This window comes from Pongo abelii, chromosome 3, assembly GCF_028885655.2.
Source record: "Pongo abelii isolate AG06213 chromosome 3, NHGRI_mPonAbe1-v2.0_pri, whole genome shotgun sequence".
Lineage (NCBI taxonomy): Eukaryota > Metazoa > Chordata > Mammalia > Primates > Hominidae > Pongo > Pongo abelii.
The window spans coordinates 104278394-104301599 of NC_071988.2; the positions used below are offsets into that span (position 1 = coordinate 104278394).

General features: G+C 43.9%; 1 protein-coding gene across 7 annotated transcripts in view; it reads right to left on the reverse strand.

Moving 5' to 3' along the window:
* Window positions 1–15854, reverse strand: part of LIN54 (lin-54 DREAM MuvB core complex component) — an 88980-nt gene extending 73126 nt beyond the window's left edge. Inside the window, exon 1 of one of the 7 annotated variants that reach the window (XM_009240150.4) lies at window positions 15685–15854. Coding sequence is in view for 1 of the 7 variants with exons in the window: in XM_054553211.2 (XP_054409186.1) it covers window positions 14896–14983 (88 nt within the window). In the remaining 6 variants the exon portion in view is untranslated. 7 annotated transcript variants of the gene reach the window in all.
* Between the last annotated feature and the right edge of the window lie 7352 nt (window positions 15855–23206).

A 23206-nucleotide genomic window follows, 5' to 3' on the forward strand; every position in this document is an offset into this window, starting at 1 on the left:
TTGTTTATACTTTTATTGTCCCTCCTCAACTTCTTTAGAATGCAAAGCCACACAAAGACAGGAACATATTTGTCTTCATCACTACTGAACCCCCATCCCCTGTGCCTATAACAGAGCTGGCAAATAATATTTACTGTGTATAAATCTGAACAACGAATAAAGTAATCATAGAGAAGGAGTGTCACCTAAACTCTAGAATTATTTACATTGGACTTTGAAAATAACTTTTGTCAATTTGAGTAGGATAGGTTTATATAATGCTCTGGGACTTCACAACACTTTAAATAAAATAAACCCATATCGTCATAAGGTACACTAACAAGCTGAGAAACTCCTTTCAAATAAGTTTTTAATACTCAAATTTAGCTTTTAACCAATATCCTCTGCAATTACATTCCATCTTTAAATCTACAAGGTTCTATTAGTTTTCAACCAGCTTATACTTTTTATCAGTCATTTAATTAATAAAATACTTCTTGCTTCCTAACTTTGAGGAGGGGATTATGGGAAATTAATCAAAGACTTTGCCCTCAAAGAGCCTAGAAATAAATAAATGACTAACATGATCACGGTTATATTTTGGGAGGATTAACCTCATCCGAGGATTTTGGAGGCAGGGAGACCAGTTGGAAGGCTATTGTAGTAATTAGTTCAAGATACAGATAAATGCTGGATATGATTTAGGATGGCGACAATGAAAAAGAAGTGAATTCAATACAAAACAAAAAATACTGTAATCCCAGCACTTTGAGAGGCCAAGGAAGGCAGATCACCTGAGGTCAGGAATTTGAGACCAGCCTGGCCAACACGGTGAAACCCTGTCTCTGCAAAAATACAAAAAAATTAGCCGGGCATGGTGGTGCGCTCCTATAATCCCAGCTACTCGAGAGGCTGAGGCAGGAGAATCACTTGAACTCAGAAGGCAGAGGTTGCAGTGAACCAAGATTGCCCCACTGCACTCCAGCCTGGGCAAGAAGAGTGAAACTCCATCTCACCAAAAAAAAAAAAAAATACATATATATATTTGTACACACAAATATATGTATACACAAATATATATATACAAATATATGTATACAAATATATATATACATATATATAAATATATATACACAAAATGACAAATACTCTATGCTTTTACATTTTATACATTACTATTGCAGAAACACTGTTCTTTTCTAGTTACAGAAGGAGAAAAATCTAGGTGAACAGCTGTTTTCATTCTTGTACATAAAGTACTGACATACCACCGCATTACAGATGAGCAAGTAATTTTTGAGATATTTAAAAATAAATAATCTGGGACAGGTGCAGTGGCTCACGCCTGTAATCCCAGCACTTTGGGAGGCTGAGGCGGACAGATCACGAGGTCAGGAGTTCAAGAACGGCCTGGTCAACATAGTGAAACCCCGTCTCTACTAAAACTACAAAAATTAGCCGGGCATGGTGCTACATGCCTGTAGTCCTGGCTACTCAGGAGGCTGAGGCAGAAGAATTGCTTGAACCCAGGAGGTGGAGGTTGCAGTGAGCCGAGATAGCAGCATTGCACTCCAACTCGGGCGACAGTGCGAGACTCTGTCAGAGAAAGAAAAGAAAGAAAGAAAGGAAGGAAGGAAGGGAGGGAGGGAAGGAGGGAAAGAAAAGAAAGAAGAGAAAGAAACAGAGAAAGAAAAAGAAAGAGAGAAAGAAAGAAAGGGAGAAAGAAAGAAAGAATCTGAGTGTTTAGTTGACCTTTGAACAGGGTCCACTTACATGCATTTTTTTTCCATAAATATATTAAATATTTTTTGGAAATTTGGGGCAATTTGAAAAAACTCACTGATGAACCATGTCACCACCTAGAAATATCAAAAAAATTTAAGAAAAAGTTTGATATGTCATGAATGCATAAAACATATGTAAACATTGTGTTTTATAATTTACTACCATAAAATATATAAATTATAAAAAGTTACAATGTATAAAAACTTACCAACACAAACAAATTATATCATTTGCAGTGGAGAGAAATGTAAACAAAGATGCACTATTAAATCAAAACCACAAAAAAGTAACTGTAGAACATACTATACTATTGTAATAATATTGTAGCCACCTCCTGTTGCTACTGCTATGAGCTCAAGTGTTGCCACTAATTGTCTGTTTCCACATGAGCAGTTCCTCCTTCCAGTAAATTGTGTATTGCAGTAAAAGGTGATCTCCCATATTTTTCATTATGTTTAATGCAATACTGTAAAACTTGAATAACACTAGGAGACCCATATGAAGTGCCACTAGTGATGCTAGAAGTGCTCCCAAGAAGCAGAGAAAAGTATGACATTACAAGTAAAAGTTTAACAGCTTGATAAGTACTGTAGATTGAGGTCTACAGCTGCAGTTGCCCAACATTTCAAGATAAATGAATCCAGTGTAAAAACCATTATAAAAAAAGAAATTTGTTAAGCCATCACTGCAGTTACACCAGCAGATACAAAAACCTTGCACTTTTAACAAAATATTTTTTTGTCTAATATTGAAAATGCAGCCTTTGGCCAGGTGTGGCCAAAGTGCTGGGATGTGGCTCATGCCTATAATCCCAGCACTTTGGGAGGCTGAGGCAGGCAGATCACTTGAGGTCAGGAGTTTAAGACCAGCCTGGCCAATATGGTGAAACCCCGTCTCTACCAAAAAATACAAAAATTAGCTGTGTACGGTGGTACATGCCTGTGGTCCCAGCTACTTGGGAGGCAGAGGTGGGAGAATAGCTTGAACCCAGGAGGCAGAGGCTACAGTGAGCTGAGATCGCACCACTGTACTCCAGCCTAGGTGACAGGGCGAAACTCTGTCTCAAAAAAAAAAAAAACAAAAGTCAAGAAAACAGGAGAAGCAGCTTCCGGTGACCAAGAATTCCCAGGTGCCATTAAGAAAATCATTGAGGAGAACGGATATCTGCTCAAACAGGTTTTTTGTTTTGTTGTTTTTTGAGACAGGGTCTCACTCTGTCACCCAGACTGGAGTGCAGTAGCATAATCAGAGCTCACTGCAGCCTCGACCTCCTGGGCTCAAGTGATCCTCACACCTTAGCCTCCTGAGTAGCTGAGACCATAGGCACGTGCCACCACACCTGGCTAAATTCTTAAAATTTTTATAGAGATAGGGTCTCATTATGTTGCCCAGGCTGGTCTCGAACTCCTGGGCTCAAGTGATTCTCCTGCCTCAGCTCTCCAAAGTGCTGGGACTACAGGTATGAGCCACCATGCCCAACCCAAACAGGCTTTCAATGCAGATGAAAGTGCCTTACTCTGGAAAAGAATGCCATAAAAGACATTTATTAGTGAGGAACAAAAGGGAGCACCAGAATTTTTAAGGCACGAAGGGATGGGCTAACTCTATTGTTTTGTGCAAATGTAGTTGGGTTTATGATCAGAACTGCCCTTATCTATAAAGCTGCTAAACCCTGAGCCTTGAAGGGAAAGGATAAATACCAGCTGCCACTCTTCCAAATGTACAAGAAGGCCTGGACAATGAGAACTCTTTTTCTGGATTGGGTCCATCAGTGATTTGTCCTTGAAGACAGGAAGTACCTTGCCAGTAAGGAACTGCCTTTTAAAATTCCTTTGATATTGGACAACGCTCCCAGCCACTCAGAACCCCATGTTTTCAACACTGAAGGCATCAACATGGTCTACTTGCCCCCAAATACAGCATCTTTAATTTGGCTTCTAAAAGCCCTTTAAGGCTTATTATACATGGTACTCTATGGAATGAACATCAAGGCTATGGAAGAGAACCCCATTGAGAGAACATCATGAAAATCAGAAAGGATTACACCACTGAAGATGCCATCATTGTTACAGACAAAGCCATGAAAGCCATCAAGCCCAAGGCAATAAATTCTTTTTTTTTTTTTTTTTTGGAGATGGAGTCTCACTTTGTCCCCCAGGGTGAAGTGCAGTGGCGCAATCTCGATCTCGGCTCACTGCAACCTCTGCCTCCCAGGTTCAAGCGATTCTCCTGCCTCCGCCTCCCAAATAGCTGGGATCAAAGGCACGCACCACCACGCCCAGCTAATTTTTGTATTTTTAGTACAGATGGGGTTCTGCCATGTTGGCCAGGCTGGTCTCAAACTCCTAACCTCAGGTTATCTGCCCACCTTGGCCTCCCAAAGTGCTGGGATTACAGGCATGAGCCACCAAGCCTGGCCCAAAAGCAATAAATTCTTACAGAGAAAACTGTGTCTAGACATTGTGCATGACTTCATAGGATTTACGACATAACCAATGAAGAAAATCATGAAATAAATTGTGGATATGACAAAAATGGTGGGAGGTGAAGGGTTTCAAGATATGCATCTTGGGTAAGGCACAGTGGCTCATGACTGTAATCCCAACAGTTTGGGAGGCCGAGGTGAGGGGATCACTTGAGCCCAGCAGTTTGAGAGTAACCTGGGCAACCGAGTGAGATCCCATCTCTACAAAAAATTTAAAAGTCAGCCAGGTGTGGTGGTGTGCACCTGTAGTCCCAGCTACTCAGGAGGCTCAGGTGGAAGGATCACTTGAGCCCAGGAGGTCAAGGATGCCGTGAGCTATGATCACACCACGGCACTCCAGCCTGAGCAGGAGTGAAATCCTGTCAAAAAGAAAAGAAAAAGAGGCTGGGCGCAGTGGCTCACGCCTGTAATCCCAGCACCTTGGGAGGCCAAGGCGGGCGGATCACGAGGTCAGGAGATCAAGACCATCCTGGCAAACATGGTGAAACCCCATCTCTACTAAAAATACAAAAAAATTAGCTGGGCATGGTGGCGGGCGCCTGTTGTCCCAGCTACTGGGGAGGCTGAGGCAGGAGAATGGCATGAACCCGGGGGGAAGAGCTTGCAGTGAGCGAAGATCGCGCCACTGCACTCCAGCCTGGGTGACAGAGCAAGACTCTGTCTCAAAAAAAAAAGAAAGAAAGAAAGAAAAGGATCTTGGAGAAATTCAAGAGCTAACAGATACCATACCAGAGGAATTAACGGGGGACAACTTGATGGAGATGAGCGCTTCCAAACTAGTGCTAGCAATGAGAAAGAAGATGTAGAAGAAGCACAGAAAATGAATTGACAGTAGACAATCGGCATTATTCAAGACTGCTTTTGACATTTTGTATGACACAGACCCTTCTACGATACACACAATGAAGCTAAAGCAAACAGTGAAAAAAAGCTTGCTACCACAGAGAAATATTTTTAGAGAAATCAAGCATAGTGGTGCATGCCTTTAATCCCAGCTACTTGGGAGACTGAGGCAGGAGGATCACGTGAGCCCAGGGGGAGTTCAAGACCAGCAACATAGCGAGACCTCACCTCTAAAAAAAAAAAAAAGCGAGGGTGAGGGAGGCAGGAAGGAAGGAGGGAAGGAAGGAAGGAGGAGGGGAGGGAAGGAGGCAGGAGGAAAGGAGGGAGGGAGGGAGGGGAAGAAAAAGTTAGACAGAAATTACAATGTATTTCCATAAAGTTACATCAAGTATGCCCACCTCTCCTGTCTCCTCATCCACCTCCTCCACCTCTTCTGCCTCTGCCACTCCAGACAGCAAGACCTACCGCTGCTCTTCTTCAGCCTACTCAACATGAAGACAAGGATGAAGACCTTTATGATGATCCACTTCAGTTCATGAACAGTGACTATATTTTCTCTTCCTTACGGTTTTCGTAATAACATTTTTTCTCTAGCGTACTTTATTATAAGACTATGATATGTAATAAATATACAAAATATGTGTTAGTCAACTATTTATGTTATCTGTAAGGCTTCTGGTCAACAATAGGCTATTAGTAGTTAAGTTTTTGAAGATTCAAAAGTTATATGCATATGTGGATATGACTGCTTGGGGTTGGTGTCCCTAATCCCCAAGTTGTTGAAGAGTCAACTGTATTTTTTGTACCTAGAGCTTACTACCAGCATTAACTGGTTAACTATACCACTTAGATTTTAGCTTTTTTGTGTGAGTGTGAGATGGAGTCTTGCTCTGTCACCCAGGTTGGAGTGCAGTGGCGTGATCTCCACTCACAGCAACCTCCACCTCCCAAGTTCAAGTGATTCTCCCGCCTCAGCCTCCTGAGTAGCTGGGATTACAGACGTGTGCCACCATGCTTGGCTGATTTTTTTGTATTTTTAGTAGACACGGGGTTTCACCATGTTGGCCAGGCTAGCCTTGAACTCCTGACCTCAATTGATCTGCCCAGCTCGGTCTCCCAAAGTGCTGGGATTAAAGGTGTAAGCCACCTCGCCCGGCCAGATTTTAGCTTTTATTTCTAAAACAAAACATCAACAACTAAAAACCAGTTACAGAACTATATTTCTCAAACTAAACTGGGAGCAATGGACTATAAGCCATGAGTTCTGATGAAAGTTTGAAAGGTTTGTATTTCCCAGAGAAGACTGGTACGGCCCCTGCACAAGGACGACATGGAAATTTGTGAAGTGTTCCATGAAAAAAACAAATTAAAAAAATAAATTTTTTTGAGACAGAGTCTCACTCTGTTGCCCAGGCTGGAATGCAGGGCGCAATCTTGGCTCACAGCAACCTCCACCTGGGGGCTCAAGTGATCCTCCCACCTCAGCCTCTGAAGTAGCTGGGACTACAAGTGTGCGCCACCACGACTAGCTAATTTGTCTAGTTTTTCTAGAGACGGGGTCTCGCCATGTTGCCCAGGCTAGTCTCAAACTCCTGAGCTCAAGCCATCCACCCACCTCGGCCTCACAGAGCGCTGGAATTACAGGCATGAGCTACCGCACCTGGCCTAAATTTTTTTTAAAAAAGAAAGGTTTGTATTTTCATTTCAATAGTATTTTTATAAAGTACATTCTGGATCATCTGAATAACCACATCACATCCAAAATCAATGTACAAGAATTCAGATGAGCTAAAGAAAAAGGCACAAAATGGACTTATAAAATAAATGACATATTTATGCCAAATAAAAGCCAAACCACTTAACCTGAGATTTAAGAAGGAAAGCCTTGCAGCATTCAAACACAGAAGAGTGGTGTAGAAAGTGAGTCATCATAGGATATAGAGTATGTAGAAAACAGGCCGGGTGTGGTGGCTGATGCCTGTAATCCCAGCATTTTCAGAGGCTGAGGTGGACAGATCGCGAGGTCAGGAGTTCGAGACCAGCCTGGCCAATATCGTGACACCCCGTCTCTACTAAAAATACAAAAAAAATTAGCCGGGAGTGGTGGTGGGCACCTGTAGTCCCAGCTACTTGGGAGGCTGAGGCAGGAAAATCGCTTGAACCTGGGAGGCAGAGGTTGCAGTGAGCCAAGATTGTGCCACTGTACTCCAGCCTAGGTGACAGAGTGAGACTCTGTCGCAAAAAAAAAGAAAGAAAGAAAGAAAAAGAAAACTGCACATCTGCGCTAGGAGAGACCCTAGTATATTCACTATGGAAAGAAATACATTTTTGTTTTATTTTGAGACAGTGTCTTGCTCTGTCATCAGGCTAGAGTGCAATGCCAAGATCATGGCTCACTGCAGCCTTGGACACCTGGGCTCAAGTGGTCCTCCCACCTCAGCCTCCCGAGTAGCGGGGACTACAGAACGAGCACAAGCCATCACACTCTGGCCAATTTTCTTTGTATTTGTTGTAGAGACAAGGTCTTGCTACGTTGCCCAGGCTGGACTCAAGCTATCCTCCCACCTTGGCCTCCTAAAGTGCTGGGATTACAGGTGTTAGCCACTGTGCCTGACCCAAAGATTGTTTAAGCAAAACAACATCATCCATCACCCTAAGTTTAATTTTTTTACATTGGTTTTACAGTTTTGTTTATATTAGATTTATAAATTTACTTTTTGTTTGTTTGTTTTTGAGACAGAGTCTGGCTCTGTCGCCCAGGCTGGAGTGCAGTGGCGCGATCTCAGCTCTCTGCAACCTCTGCCTCCCAGGTTCAAACGATTCTCCTGCCTCAGCCTCCCAAGTAGCTGGCATTACAGGCACCCACCACCATGCCCGGTTCATGTTTGTATTTTTTAGTAGAGACGAGGTTTTGCCATGTTGGGCAGGCTGGTCTCCAACTCCTGACCTCAGGTGATCCACCCACCTCGGCCTCCCGAAGTGCTAGGATTATAGGCATGAGCCACCACACCTGGCCTATAAATTTACTTTTGATTTATACTTGGTTTTATATTTATATCTATCTTAGAAAGTAAATATCTTAATAAAGTAAGTTAGGACAATACTGGGGATTCACAATTTTTTTTTTCCCTTTAAAAGGGAACTGTAAATTGCTATTATTAAAAAATCAAAAAACAGGAGCCAGGCATGGTGGCTCATGCCTGTAATCCCAACACTTTGGAGTACTAAGGCAGATGGATCACTTGAGGCCAGGAGTTCGAGAACAGCCTGGCCAACATGGGGAAAGCCCATCTCTACAAAAATTAGCTGGGCATGGTGGAGCACACCTGTAGTCCCAGTTAGGAGGCTGAGCTATGAGAATCACTTGAACACGGGAGGCAGAGGTTGTGGTGAGCCAAGATTATGCCACTGCACTCCAGCCTCGGCGACAGAGCGAGACTCCATCTCAGAAAAAAAAAAAAAAGTCAAAAAATAGATGCTGGCGAGGCCATGGGAACACTTATACACTGTTGGTGAAAATGTAAATTAGTTCAGCTGTAGAAAACATCTTGGTGATTTCTAAAAGAATTTGAAACAGAACTACCATTTGACCCAGCAATCACATTACTGGGTACATATCTAAAAGAAAACAAATGTTTATGCCAGAAAGACACATGCACCCACATGGTCATCGCAGCACTACTCACAACAGCAAAGACATGGAAACAAGCTGGGTGCCCATCAATGGTGATTGGATAAGAAAAATGTGGTACATATACACTATGAAATACTACATAGCCATAAAAAAGAAAGAAACCGTGTCCTTTGCAGCAACATGGATGCAGCTGGAGGCCATTATCCTAAGCAAATTAACACAGAAACAGAAAACTAAATACCGCATATTCTCACTTATAAGTGGGAGCTAAATACTGGGTACTCACGAACATAAAGATGGCAACAATGGAAACTGGGGACTACTGGGGACGTAGGGAGGGGATCAATGGTTGAAAAACTATTGGTTGGGCACAGTGGCTCCCGCCTGTAATCCCAGGACTTTGGGAGGCTGAGGCGGGTGGACCACGAGGTCAGGAGAGCAGTATCATCCTGGCTAACATGGTGAAACCCCATCTGAACTAAAAATACAAAAAATTAGCCGGACATGGTGGCATGTGCCTGTAGTCCCAGCTACTCGGGAGGCTGAGGCAGGAGAATCGCTTGGACCTGGGAGGCAGAAGTTGCAGTGAGCCAAGATTGCACCACTGCACTTCAGCCTGAGTGACAGAGCAAGGCACCGTCTCAAACAAAAAAAAAAAAAAGAAAGAAAAACTATTGGATACTATGCTCGGTGCCTGGGTGACAGGACCATTCATACTCCAAACCTCAGCATCATGCAATAACAAACCTGCACATGTATGCCTTGAATCTAAAATAAAAGCTGGAAAAAAAAAAAGGTGAATTCCAAATTAGTCACATACCTTTAAGGTCTATGTTCAAGTATACACTATTTAAATTTGAGCTTCTACCACTTATATTTAAATGTATTATGAAGTATCTGCTGCACTACTCCCATTCTATTTAGGTGAGCTTCCTTAATTTTGTAACTTACTTTCCATAAAGTCTTTGCTACATGAATTTCACAATGTATTTCAAAGGGTGTGAATTAACAACATAATAAAAAGAAATGGGCCAGGCGTGATGGCTCACATCGGTAATCCTAGCACTTTGGGAGGCTGAGGTTGGTGGATCACCTGAGGTCAGGAGTTCGAGACCAGCCTGGCCAACATGGTGAAACCCCGTCTCTACTAAAAATACAAAAAGTAGCCAGGCATGGTGGCGGGCGCCTGTAATCCCAGCTACTCGAGAGACTGAGGCAAGAGAATCGCTTGAACCCGGGAGGTGGAGGCTGCAGTGAGCGGAGATCACACCACTACACTCCAGCCTGGGCAACAGAGTTAAGACTCCGTCTCAAAAAACAAATAAATACATAAAAATAAATAAATAAATAAAAAGAAATTATATAACTGAGTGAAATAACAAATAAATGCTATTCATTTATTCACATACTCAATGAATAGGGTTATGTACCAAGGGATAGGCATTGTACCCGAGAATGAGAATAAAACATCCTATGAAACTGAACAAATACATAAAAATAAAAAAGGGAACTTTATATTATTCATGCTTATGATTAACATGATGGAAAAAACATGCAGATTCAAATCAGAAAAGACCTGTTTCCAAATCATGGCTCTCCTAGTTGCTTATCATGTAATCCAAGTCAATAACAACATCTCCGAGCTTCATTTACTTACAGGGTTACTGTGAAGATAGTTATGAGGTATGCTGTAACTCAAAGTTATTTTCCTGTTTATCTAAATTAGCTTCTCCTCCTGATTTCTCTATTGTTTTACGGCATTCGATAGTCTACTAAATGGCCAGGCGTGGTGGCTAACGCCTGTAATCTCAACACTTTGGGAGGGTGAGGCAAGTAGATCACCTGAGCTCAGGAGTTTGAGACCAGCCTGGCCAACATGGTGAAACCCTGTCTCTACCAAAAATCCAAAAACTTAACTGAGCGTGGTGGCCCACGCCTGTGGTCCCAGCTACTCACCAGGCTGAGGTGGGATTATCACTTGAGCCTGGGAGGCAGAGGTTGCAGTGAGCTGAGATCCACTGCACCCTAACCTGGGTGACAGAGTGAGACCCCATCTCATTTAAAAAAAAAAAAAAAATTCTATCAAACACCAGGGCTTACAATTGTATTATCGTTGACATCTCTTTCCATAGAAATATTAATCTGTCATATATCATGCAGATTATACCTTCACCATGACTCTATCCTCCTGTAACCAATCGTGTCTAAATCTCCAACTCCTGAAGCCTACTATGGTGTTTTTACCTCCATCTCCCCTCACCTACAATGCATTCTACGTAAAAGCTACATGTACAGGGTTTATCTTCTGAAGTATATCTCTGAGGTTGTCATTCTTCTACACTAAGTTACATTTTCTCTAACTATTAAGGCCTTCTGCAGCAAGACCCCACTCAATCGATCCTTCCAACTTCACCTCCAGTGATTCTTAAACTGAAAGTTCCCTGCGGTAATGATATTGAGGTTATTTTATCCACTATCCCTAGCATACTACATGACACATAGTAGACACCCAATAATAATGTTTGAAAAAGTAGTGAAAATCGGCCGGGCGCGGTGGCTCAAGCCTGTAATCCCAGCACTTTGGGAGGCCGAGGTGGGTGGATCACGAGGTCAGGAGATCGAGACCTTCCTGGCCAACACGGTGAAACCCTGTCTCTACTAAAAATACAAAAAAATTTAGCCAGGCGTGGTGGCGGACGCCTGTAGTCCCAGCTACTCAGGAGGCTGAGGCAGGAGAATGGCGTGAACCCGGGAGGCGGAGCTTGCAGGGAGCCGAGATCGCTCCACTGCACTCTAGCCTGCGCCACTGCACTCTAGCCTGGGCGACAGAGTGAAACTCTGTCTCGGAAAAAAAAAAAGAAAAAGTAGTGAAAATCTATAATACTCTTCCCCCAAAAAATGAACACTGGACTATCTCTGGTGGTATAACTCTTGCTTCATTTCTCTCTAACACACTTTTAATTATTAATAGACAATTGTTCTAACCAGGACAATCTGAAAACTGGTCTTTAAAGACAATCACAAAGAATCACAAAGAGACAATAACACTGTGAATAAAAGAAAGCCAATGAAAAAGCTTTTTAATCACCTTATTTTAATTATTTTTAAAATTCTTAGTCTTACTACTAAGTCAGCAGCTATAAGGCATGTGTCAAATAACTGCAACATAAAAATTGTAATTTTAAAAAGACAAAACCAAGTACCTACTGAATAATACAGCAACAGACAAATTATTTTTAAAAAATAATCATTATCATCATCATTAAACCTTCTGAGTACCTCTCAGGTATTTCTCCTAAAAAATTTTTTGGGTCTCTTATTCTTCTAGTAAGTGAAAGCCAGACCTACAAACTATACACACCCATTCACACAAAATATTTCCCCTCTAAGTAAACTACAAAATTTCTGATATATGACACACTATGGCACAGTGTGTTATATATACTCTTTTTAGACAATTTGAATAAGGAAATAATATCACATATACTCTCAGTAGACAATCTGAATAAGGAAATTTAGGGCTAATCATAAACATTACCCATGGGCATTCCTCAATACTAATCTTTCTGTTCATTATACATTCAATGTCATTGACCCAAAAAAGTTGGGGGAAAAGCATAGGGTCCAAATTAATGTATAAAAATTTTTTTGCCCAGCCTAAAAATTTGATTCACATGTAACTTTTCTGTAACACTAGTGTTGTGTGCAAGGAGACAGACTGCTAGGGATCTTTCAGCATAACCTAAAACTTACATGGGTCTTCGGATAACCTAATAAAACAGTGGCTGTTATAGTCAATCAATCCAGCTCTCTAAACAAAGGGCTAGGCTAATCACTCCAGCATTTAGAAATAACAGAGGTCTCAATTTATCTTTCCCAACTTAATGTACTCACAACAAATGCTTGCATCACGCCATCGCAACTCTCCTTCTTAACAATGAAGGTAAAACTCATGACCAAAAGAGAGCTCCTAGAGCTGTATTTCATTTGCATTATAAAATCTACAGAAAAATTTTTCATAACTTTACTTTCTGAATTCATGAACTAGGTTGGCGGGGGCAGGAGGATGAGTATAGAGAAGAACTTCCGTGAAAAGCATGAGTGTAAAATATAACTGAGAGTATCTCAATTGTTATTTGCCAAATGGCAGGGGCAAAGAGGTTAGTTACTCTAAGGATAACAGAGCATTAAAATTTTTTTTCTAATTCTTATAAAACTGGTCCCTATTCTATAAAATGTGAACATCCACAGCCCAACAAGTTACAGACTGGGATCTAAGACACAGACCTTAAATGCATAATAAAATGCTAATGCTCTGCCTCCCTAAAGAAACGTACAACCCCAAGAACTGCTGAACACCATCAAAGCAACACCCGCCAGAGTGGCTGTTTTAAAAATTATATCAGGAAATCATGATAAGTGCTAGCGGTTCCTCTAGGCCTCAGCAGCAGCCTTAGGTATAAGAGCAAACTGGAGCCCTCTTAACACTCAAAGAATAATGTTGATGTCATGACGAGGCTACTGATTCTTCGCACTCCAGACAAGTCATTCCTTGATCCACCGCGCAATTCTTTCCCCACCCACCCCCATCCCCCCAAATAAAGAGATCTCCAGACAGAGAAGCCCTCGGGTACCCCCTCCTCCTCTACCTTCAGCGGCTGCCGCTTTCTCCTCCCTCGGGCTCCGAGGTAGGGGCTCCAGAAGGTCCTGGGCAATCCCGAGCCCCGGCGGGGCTTGTTTTGCCCGTGCACGATAGCTCTGGCCAGCAGCTTCCTTTCCCAGTTTGTCCAAACTGGAGCGCTCCAGGGTACCCGGGGACCGAGAAGGGAGCCGGGGTGGCGACGTCGCCGTCGCCGCCGCCTCTGGTATGTCAGGGGCCGGGATTGTATTTCGAAAGATCCGCCATTTTCACCTCGTCATCACCATCACAGCTCAGCAGCTTCCCCGACAGCCGGAGCCCGGGCCGCCGCCGCCGCCGCCACCACCAGTAACCTCCCCCTTCCTCCTCCTCCCCTCCCTGCCCGCCCCTCCCGGGAGGCGCACACCCACATATCCGGGGAAGCCTCCCGCCGCCCCGCCAACCTTCAAACGCACAAGGGCCGTGCAAGTGCACACGGGCTACGCCGAGACCTTTCACCCCCGGGCGGAGCACGGGCCCCCGCAGGGACGCCAAAGGAAGTCGCGCCACCCGCGGGGTCCCAAGTCCGGCATATTTTTGTTTGCAAGACCAAAAGCCATGCGGAGGGTGGCATAAGGACAATAAAGAACCCAAACTCTTTCATTTTCAGAGCAGCAACTTGAGAGAGATGGTGGAATGCGTTTCATTCACTGTGGCTATCTCAGGCACTAAAAACACTGTGAAAGACCTTTAATGTCATTCACCAACTTTGACATTTTACCCCACCCGCAGAACTACTTTGACAGGATGAGCTATTTCCATATGCATGTTCGACCTTTGACACCTTTGTCAATTACAGGCAGCAATCCTCATGCAGATGAGGCGGTCAAAATATCTAATTTAAAAAAATAAAGTTCTGAGCTATCTTCCTCTCCAACTTAATTTTATCTGGTCATTTCTGTCCATGAACACTGACTTCCAATCTGTCATCGGTTTAAGACGTCAAAGTGCAACTAGATTTAAAATGATTGAACTAATTGTAGAAACATTCATGAATGATCAATTTCTAAAATATTGAAAATATAACTCTTAGCTAAAATTATTTGCCAAATGTTTTTTAGGATCTAAGTCATCAAATTAGAAAAAAAATCTGCTATTTGTTCAGTACAGTAAAAATAAACAGCTTGCTTCAGAACAACATCCTAGAGCTACCTACTAGGTACGTAAGAGTTACCAGCTCTTGTCATCAGTCAGTTGAATAAGTAACCAAAAGAGAACAGAGGTAATTCTTAATCATTTAAAAAATAACAAAACATAAGCTGCAAGGCTTCTGAAGAGATCAGCATTTAAAAAAAAAAAAGGAAACTGGCTGCCTTGTCAATTTCAGAAAGAGTTAACCATCCAAAAGCTGAATTCTGTATCATTCGACCACAACATAAGCTCTGGGCAAACTGAATTTCAAGGCTGCGAACAGGGCCACTCTACCGTCTAAGTTAGTGCAGGAAGAGTAAGGTTGAAGTTGAAGTTGAAAAAGTCATTTCATTTCCCTACCTTGTTTCAATGGCAACTCCATATAAAAGTCAGTAGATTCAGCCTTCAACAAGGGCTGTCCACCACCCACCCCAATTGCTGTTTTCATATGCAGACTACCAGATGCTGAGAGTATAAAGTGTTCTCAATTACTTCATCTTTAAACTTCATTTCCCCACTGACGGCCCCGTCCATCCGCACTCTGCTTGGTTGTTTACCGTTGCTGGCCAAGCTAAGTCCCGGCCCGCTCCCTTCCCCCGTGCACCTCGGGAACATTATGACATTTGGCTGGTGGGCTTCGCGAGGAAAACGGACACGCACGAACAAGAGCCTGTACAAAGGGGCATAGGAAGAACGCGGCGGCGGGCAGTAGGGATAGGAGGGACTGGCACAAAATGACACAGCAGCAAAACCGGTTCCCAGAAACCCGGGGCCGCCACGGCCGGCTTGTTGGGTCGCGCAGTGTGCGTGTCAACAGCCGCGGGAGCCCTTCCTACAGACCGCCGGGCAGGCGGCTGGCCGAGCGCTGGCCCTGCCGGGTGACAGCCAGCCTCCCCAGAGCCGACTGGGAGACCGAGCCCCGAGGATCCTTCGAGCCCCGAGGATCCTTCGCCCCCCGCAGCCCAGCTTCAGGGAAGGGGCGCGGCGGACCCCGCTGACGGGTTCCCGCTCCCAGCCAAGGACCACCGGCCCGGGCTCCCGGAGGGAGCGGTCCAGCGCTCTCCGCCCGCGCAGGCACTCGCAGCGGGGGCCGGTTCCCCCTTCCCGCCAGCCCGCCCAGTAGCCCCCATCCCGGGGGCTGACACTCACCAAAGCCGGCGGCGCCGCCGCCTCCTGGTCGCGCGGCGCTCCCTGGGCTCCCAGCAGCAGCGGCGGCGGCGGCGCCTCCGAGACACAGACCAGGGTTTGTTCAAAATCACGCGCCCAGCGCCATTCCACCGCCGCATCCCATAATACGCTGGGCCCTCCCCGCCCGCGCGCCCCTCTCTGCCCGCCCCTCTCTGCCCGCCCCTGCGCTCCGCACCCCGCCCCACGGCCGGCTTCCTTCGCTCCGCCTCTTCCGCGGCGCCTCGTCCCTCCCCTTGGCAACCCAAGCCCGCGTCATTCCGCTGGGCTCCGCCAGGGCGCTCCAGCTCCACGTGACGCCGAGTGGCGCCCGGTCAAAGCGATCGCACGGAATGTTCCATCGGACTGAAGCTGATGGGGGGAGGACCCGCATCGCGCTGCGGTTGGGAGAGACCGTCCCTTCGTCTAGCTTTCCTTGTTAGGAAGTCCGGGTTGTAGGTGCGACTTCCAGGATATCCCGCTGTTTGATGTGCTTGAGTGAGGAGGTGATCAGTAGTCACAAATGCCAAGTCACTGTGTTTTTAGGCACTAGTTTTGCAGGGGTCGCTAAAAAGCCACAGGGAGATCATTGAGAGTTAAACTTATTTTGAAAGAGACGTTTTGCTTTTCTTGCAACACACGGCTAAGACTAACACTGTCAAAATTATTTGTATTTAATCACCTTTTATTTTTTCCCTCGATTTATATGATATCCAAATACGGAGTCGGATGAACAGACGCTGACAGATCATTCTGAGGGGAAAAAAAAAATTATTCTGAGAGATTATTATCAACTGCTGTGTGTGAGACAAGCACTACATATACGAAAATGGAAAATACAAGAGTGTAAATGTAAGATGGTGCGATACAGTGTATAATTTGCTAATGGAGTACGGAGGACATACAAGTCAGCATGAGAGACTACCTAGGGAACACAATAGAGGAGGTGAAACAGTGTAGTGGAGGCAGCAGTCACTTTGGAATCAAGCAGTACTGGTATTTAATGGCACCTCCGTTTATTAGTGTATAGTGTATAACGTTTATTTTCCTATCCAGCAAATAACAAAACTTCCCAGGATTCTGATGGTTAAATAAAATGAAGGGTGTTAAGCAGGTACACAGTCTCTGCCTGAAATGTTAGTTCCCTTGTGCCATAATCAACACCCAGTACCAGCCCAAACACTAATAGTCAGGATTTAACAAGGCAAATGTCATGAAATTAGCAAAGCCTTGAAAATGGGAAGGTCTGTGACATGTGCAAGGAATGTGATAAAGTTGAATGACACAAAGGCTTTGTTGGAGATCAGCATTGTGAGCCCACTTTATAAGGAACCTTGAGAGCTAGTGTGAGAAATCCTCATGGTAAAATGATTGATGGTACTGTTGGGGCACCACTGGAAGGAAGAAGAGAGTGAGATGGGGTACCCAAAACTGGCTAGATTTTAGAGAGACCAAAATATCTCAAAAAAGGGAGACCCTTTCCCAGTTTATTCCACAAGGCAGCATAACTCTCATACTAAAACCCAAGACAAACAGTACCCAAAAAAGAGAAGGGAAACTTCCTTTCTCACTATGATTTTGTTATGAAGGCAAAATTGAGTATTTAGATGTTATTGGTGCTGCGGCTCACACCTGTAATTGCAGGACTTTGGAAGACTGAGGCAGGAGGATGGGTTGAGGCCAGGAGTTTGAGACCAGTCTGGGCAACATAGTGAGATTTCATCTCTACAAAAAAAAAAAAATTTTAAATAAAAAGAATTAAGAAGTTATCAGACTGGGCACAGTGGCTCACACCTGTAATCCCGGCACTTTGCGAGGCTGAGGCAGGTGGATCACCTGAGGTCAGGAGTCTGAGACTAGCCTGGCCAACATGGTGAAACCCTGTCTCTACTAAAAATACAAAAATTAGCCAGGCGTGGTGGCATGCGCCTATAGTCCCAGCTACCCAGAAGGCTGAGGCAGGAGAATCACTTGAACCCGGGAGGCAGAGTTTGCAATGAGCCGAGGTCATACCACCGCACTCCAGCCTGGGCAACAGAGTGAGACTCTTTAAAAAAAAAAAAAAAAAAAAAAAAGATTTTATCAAATTCCAGCAATGTGGTAGTAAAAAGAATTTACATCATGACGAAGTATATGGTTTAACATAAACAGTGATTTAACATTAAGAAATCTACTAGTGTAATTTATTAGATTGAAGGAGAAAAACCAAATGATAGTCTCTAGAGATACATTGTATAACATTCAACAACCACTTTGAATTTTTTAAATTCTTAGTAAACTAGAAATAAAAGAATGTTTCCTTAATTGGATCAAGGTAATCATCAGAGAGCAACACCATACATTTCAGTGAAATGGCACAGGCTTTCACCTTAAAATCAGAAACTCAATAAGGAGGCAGGGATATAGTAGCTATTTACCATTTTTGAGTGTGTTCTAGCTAAGTTAAATAAGAAAAAATGAAAGAAGAGTTATAATATAAAGGAAGAAGGAGACTAAATGGTCCTTATTAAAAATAGTCAGGCCGGGCACGGTGGCTGATGCCTGTCATCCCAGCACTTTGGGAGGCCGAAGCGGGTGGATCACGAGGTCAGGGGTTCCAGACCAGCCTGACCAACATAGTGAAACCCCGTCTCTACTAAAAATACAAAAATTAGCTGGGCGTGGTGGCGGGCAGCTGTAATCCCAGCTACTCAGGAGGCTGAGGCAGGAGAATTGATTGAACCCGGGAGGCGGAGGTTGCAGTGAGCCAAGATCGCGTCACTGCACTCTAGCCTGGGCGACAGAGCGAGACTCCCGTCTCAAAACAATAAAAAAATAATAATAATAATAATAATCATAGGGGCCAGGTGCGGTGGCTCACGCCTGTAATCCCAACACTTTGGGAGGCCGAGGCAGGTGGATCACGAGGTCAGGAGTTCAAGACTATCCTGGCCAACATGGTGAAACCCCATCTCCACTAAAAATACAAAAATTAGCCGGGTGTGGTGGCTGGTGCCTATAATCCCAGCTACTCGGGAGGCTGAAGCAGGAGAATAGCTTGAATCCGGGAGGCAGAGGTTGCAGTGAGCTAAGATCACACCATGGCACTCCAGCCTGAGACAGAGCAAGATTCTGTCTAAAAATAAAAAATAAATAAATAAAATCATAAAGAGTTATTTTTCCTGTTTTTGTTTGGTTTTGTTTTTTGAGTCTTGCTCTGGCCAGGCTGGAAGGCAGTTCCTCGATCTCGGCCCACTGCAACTTTCGCCTCCTGGGTTCAAGTGATTCTCCTGCCTCAGGCAGAGTGCCAGGTAGCTGGGATTACAGGCTCGGGGGCCATCACACCCAGCTAATTTTTTTTTTCATATTTTTAGTAGAGATGGGGTTTCACCATGTTGGCCAGGTTGGTCACGAACTCCTGACCTCACATGATCCACCCTCCTCAGCCTCCCAAAGTGCTGGGATTTCCGGTGTGAGCCACCGTCCGGCCTCATAAATAGTTCATTTTAAAAGTCCTTATTGGCCGGGCGCAGTGGCTCACACCTGTAATCCCAGCACTTTGGGAGGCCAAGGCGGGTGGATCACGAGATCAGGAGATCGAGACCATTCTGGCTAACACGGTGAAACCCTGTCTCTACTAAAAATAAAAAATTAGCCGGGCGTGGTGGTGGGCGCCTGTAGTCCCAGCTACTCGGGAGGCTGAGGCAGGAGAATGGCGTGAACCCGGGAGGCGGAGCTTTCAGTGAGCCGAGATCACGCCACTGCACTCCAGCCTGGGCGACGGAGCAAGACTCCGTCTCAAAAATAAATAAATAAATAAATAAATAAATGCCCTTATTAAAAATAATCATAAAGAGTTCAAAGTGTTACAGTAAATTGCTTGGCACCTGGAGCCAGACGGCCTGGGCTTAAATCCTGGCCCTCCACATAATAGCTCTGTGAACTTGTACAAGTTACTTTCCTGTTTGTGTCTCAGCGTCCTTATCTGTAAGTTGAGAATAGTGCATACATCATAAGGTTGTTGTGAAAATTAATGAGGTAATATGTGTAAAACACTGAGAACAGTGCCTGGCATATAGTAAGCACCCAATGTCTGAAAGCTATTAATAATCAAAACTAAATAGAGTCTGAATCTAATCTAATCTTTTACTTTTTGTTTTGTTTTGTTTTTGAGACAGAGTCTCGCTCTGTCGCCCAAGCTGGAGTGCAGTGGCGCAATCTTGGCTTACCGCAACCTCCACCTTCCGGGTTCAAGCGATTCTCCTGCCTCAGCCTCCCAAGTAGCTGGGACTACAAGCACATGCCACCACATCCGGCTAATTTTTTGTATTTTTAGTAGAGACGGGGTTTCACCGTGTTAGCCAGGATGGTCTCTAATATTCTGACCTCATGATCCGCCCGCCTCAGCCTCCCAAAGTGCTGGGATTACAGGCGTGAGCCACTGCGACCGGCCTTACTTTTTCAAATAAATCATTTTAGGTCAGATGCAGTGGCTCATGCCTGTAATCCCAGCACTTTGGAAGGCCGAGGCAAGCGGATCATGTGAGGTCAGGAATTCGAGACCAGCCTACCCAACATGGTGAAACCCCGTCTCTACTAAAAATACAAAAAATTAGCCGGGCGTGGTGGTGCATGCCTGTAATCCCAGCTACTAGGGAGGCTGAGGCAGGAGAATCGCTTGAACCCAAGAGGCAGTGGTTGCAATGAGCCGAGATCCCACCACTGCACTCCAGCCTGGGCAACAGAGTAAGACCCTGTCTCAAAAAAAAAGGAAGAAAGAAAGAAAGAAAGAGCCTGGTCAACATAGCAAGACCTCGTCTTTACAAAATAAAAACTTAAAAATTAGTTGGCCATCGTGAAACATACCTGTAGTCCCAGCTACCTGGGGGCTAAGATAGAAGATTGCTTGAGCCCAGCAGTTGAAGTTTGCAGTGAACTATAATTGCACCACAGAACTCCAGCCTGGGCAACAGTGAGACCCTGTCAAAAAAAAAAAAAAAAAAAAAAAAAACCCACCAAAAACCTCTGCTATTCAAAGATCTATTTCAGAAGAAACTCTGTGCTTTGCATTTGCATGATGGTGTTTCCAGATGAACTAAAAACATTTATTCAGCAAATATTTGTTGATTATCTACTGGATCCCAACATCTGTGCAAGGCACTAAAAATTAAGTGGTGAACAAGACAGCACAATTCTGTCCAATGGAACATTCTGCAATGGTAGAACTATTCTGCACTATCTGATACTGTAGCCACTAGCTACATGTGGCTATCAAGCAACTGAAATGTGGCTAGCATGGCTAAAGGAACTGACTTTTTCGTTTTAATTGCCATTAATTTAAATTTAAATAGCCACATGTGGCTGGAGTGGTGGTTTACGTCCATAATCCCAGCACTTCGGGAGGCTGAGGCTGGAGGATCACTTGAGCCCAGGAATTCAAGACCAGCCTGGGCAACATAGTGAGAAGCACTCTCTACAAAAAAAGTGATACAAAAAAATTAGCCAGGCATGGTGGCACATGCCTAAAATCCTAGCTACTTGGGAGGCTGAGGTGAGAGGATCACTTGAGCCCAGGAGTTCAAGGTTACAGTGAGCCATGATCATACCATTGCACTCCAGCCTGGATGACAGAATGAGACCCTGTCTTTATAAAAAATAAATAGCCACATGTGCTAATTACTACAGTATTGGACAATTCTAGAAGATGTACCAGACAATAAACAAGAAAAAAAAATAGAGCTTTTTAAAATAAACACAGGAAGTTTCTGAGGAATATATTAATGCAAAAAAAGACAGGAGGCCGAGCACAGTGGCTCACACCTGTAATCCCAGCACTTCAGGAGGCCAAGGCGGGTGGATCACCTAAGGTCAGAAGTTTGAGACGAGCCTAGCCAACATGGTAAAACCCCATCTCTACTAAAAATACAAACATTAGCCGGGCGTGGTGGTGCATGCTTGTAATCCCAGCTACTTGGGAGGCTGAAGCAGGAGAATCACTTGAACTCGGGAGGTGGAGGTTGCAGTGAGCAGAGATGGTGCCATTGCACTCCAGCCTGGGCGACAAGAGCAAAACTCGGTCTCAAAAAAAAAAAAAAAAAAGACAGGAGTACGGAGATATGAGTTGGGTAGAATCAACAGAAAAAAAATAAAAATGTATTACTGGGTATCTATTATGTGCCAGGTATACTGTTAGGTACACAGTATACACTAATAAAATTTTCTTAAAATAGGTTAGTTTTCAAAAGATTATTCAGAAGGTCCTTTGTTCATAAGTTCATTTTTCATAAACCCCAGATGTCTCTAATACAAGCACTTAACATGTATAAGTAAGAGTAATTATCACCTTTCTTTTTCATTATGATATAACTCTTTTTACAACAGGCCCATAATTTCTTACCAATGTTTTCAAAATCCAAAATATTTTGAAAACTAAAAGGTTTCTGAAAGCTTATGGCAAGCTTATTTATTGGGAAAACATGGCCCAATATGATATAAGGCATTAATAGTCTTAATTCCATTTAGTGTCAATACTCACATATGTCAGTGTAGAAATCTCAGTGTGTTGCCGAGCACAGTGGCTCACGCCTGTAATCCCAGCACTTTGGGAGGCCGAGGCGGGTGGATCACGAGGTCAGGAGATCGAGACCATCCTGGCTAACATGGTGAAACCCCATCTCTACTAAAAATACAAAAAATTAGCCGGGCGTGGTGGCAGGCACCTGTAGTCCCAGCTATGGGGGAGGCTGAGGCAGGAGAATGTCATGAACCCCGGGCGTGGGGGCGGAGCCTGCAGTGAGCCAAGATCCAGCCACTGCACTCCAGCCTGGGCAACAGAGCCAGACTCTGTCTCAAAAAAAAAAAAATAATAATAATAATAATAATCTCAGTGTGTTTAATTGTGGGATTTGATTATGACCAAAAGGATTGGAAGGAACTTTCTGGGGTGTTGGGAATGTTCTTGACCCTGATTGTGGTTGTACAAGGGTACACAATGGCCTAAATTCATTGGGTATACTTAAAACGGATGCATTTTAGCATATGTAAATTATACCCCATTAAAACTGGTTTTAAGGTTTAAAAAAAAAAAGAACTTTAAAATGGTTTCTGCATATTCTTCTCTAAAATCCAAAATATTTTCAATTCCAAAGCACATTTGCCCCCAAGGGTTTTGAATAAGGGAATGCAGACTGGTATCACTTTGAACATACCCCGAGTTTTTCACTTTGTGTAATATAGTGTGATTACTAATGTCAAGCCATCCAAAAACTAAAATCAACCACTAAAATAATCTGTTGATGGCAGGCAGGATTCATTTGCTTTTCCTCTCACAATAAGATTTCTTTGTCTATATAATAGAGGTTTCTGTTTGCTTGTTTTTCTAATTAGGACAGAAGTAGAGGATTCTCTGTAATGTTCTGATGTACTTGGGCTGCTAGGGGTATAACCACTTCTGTGGTTAGGAGTGGGTCCCCTTGAAGGAAGTAGATATGGTTAATGTCAGTCATCCTGAGAAGAGAGAAACACATTT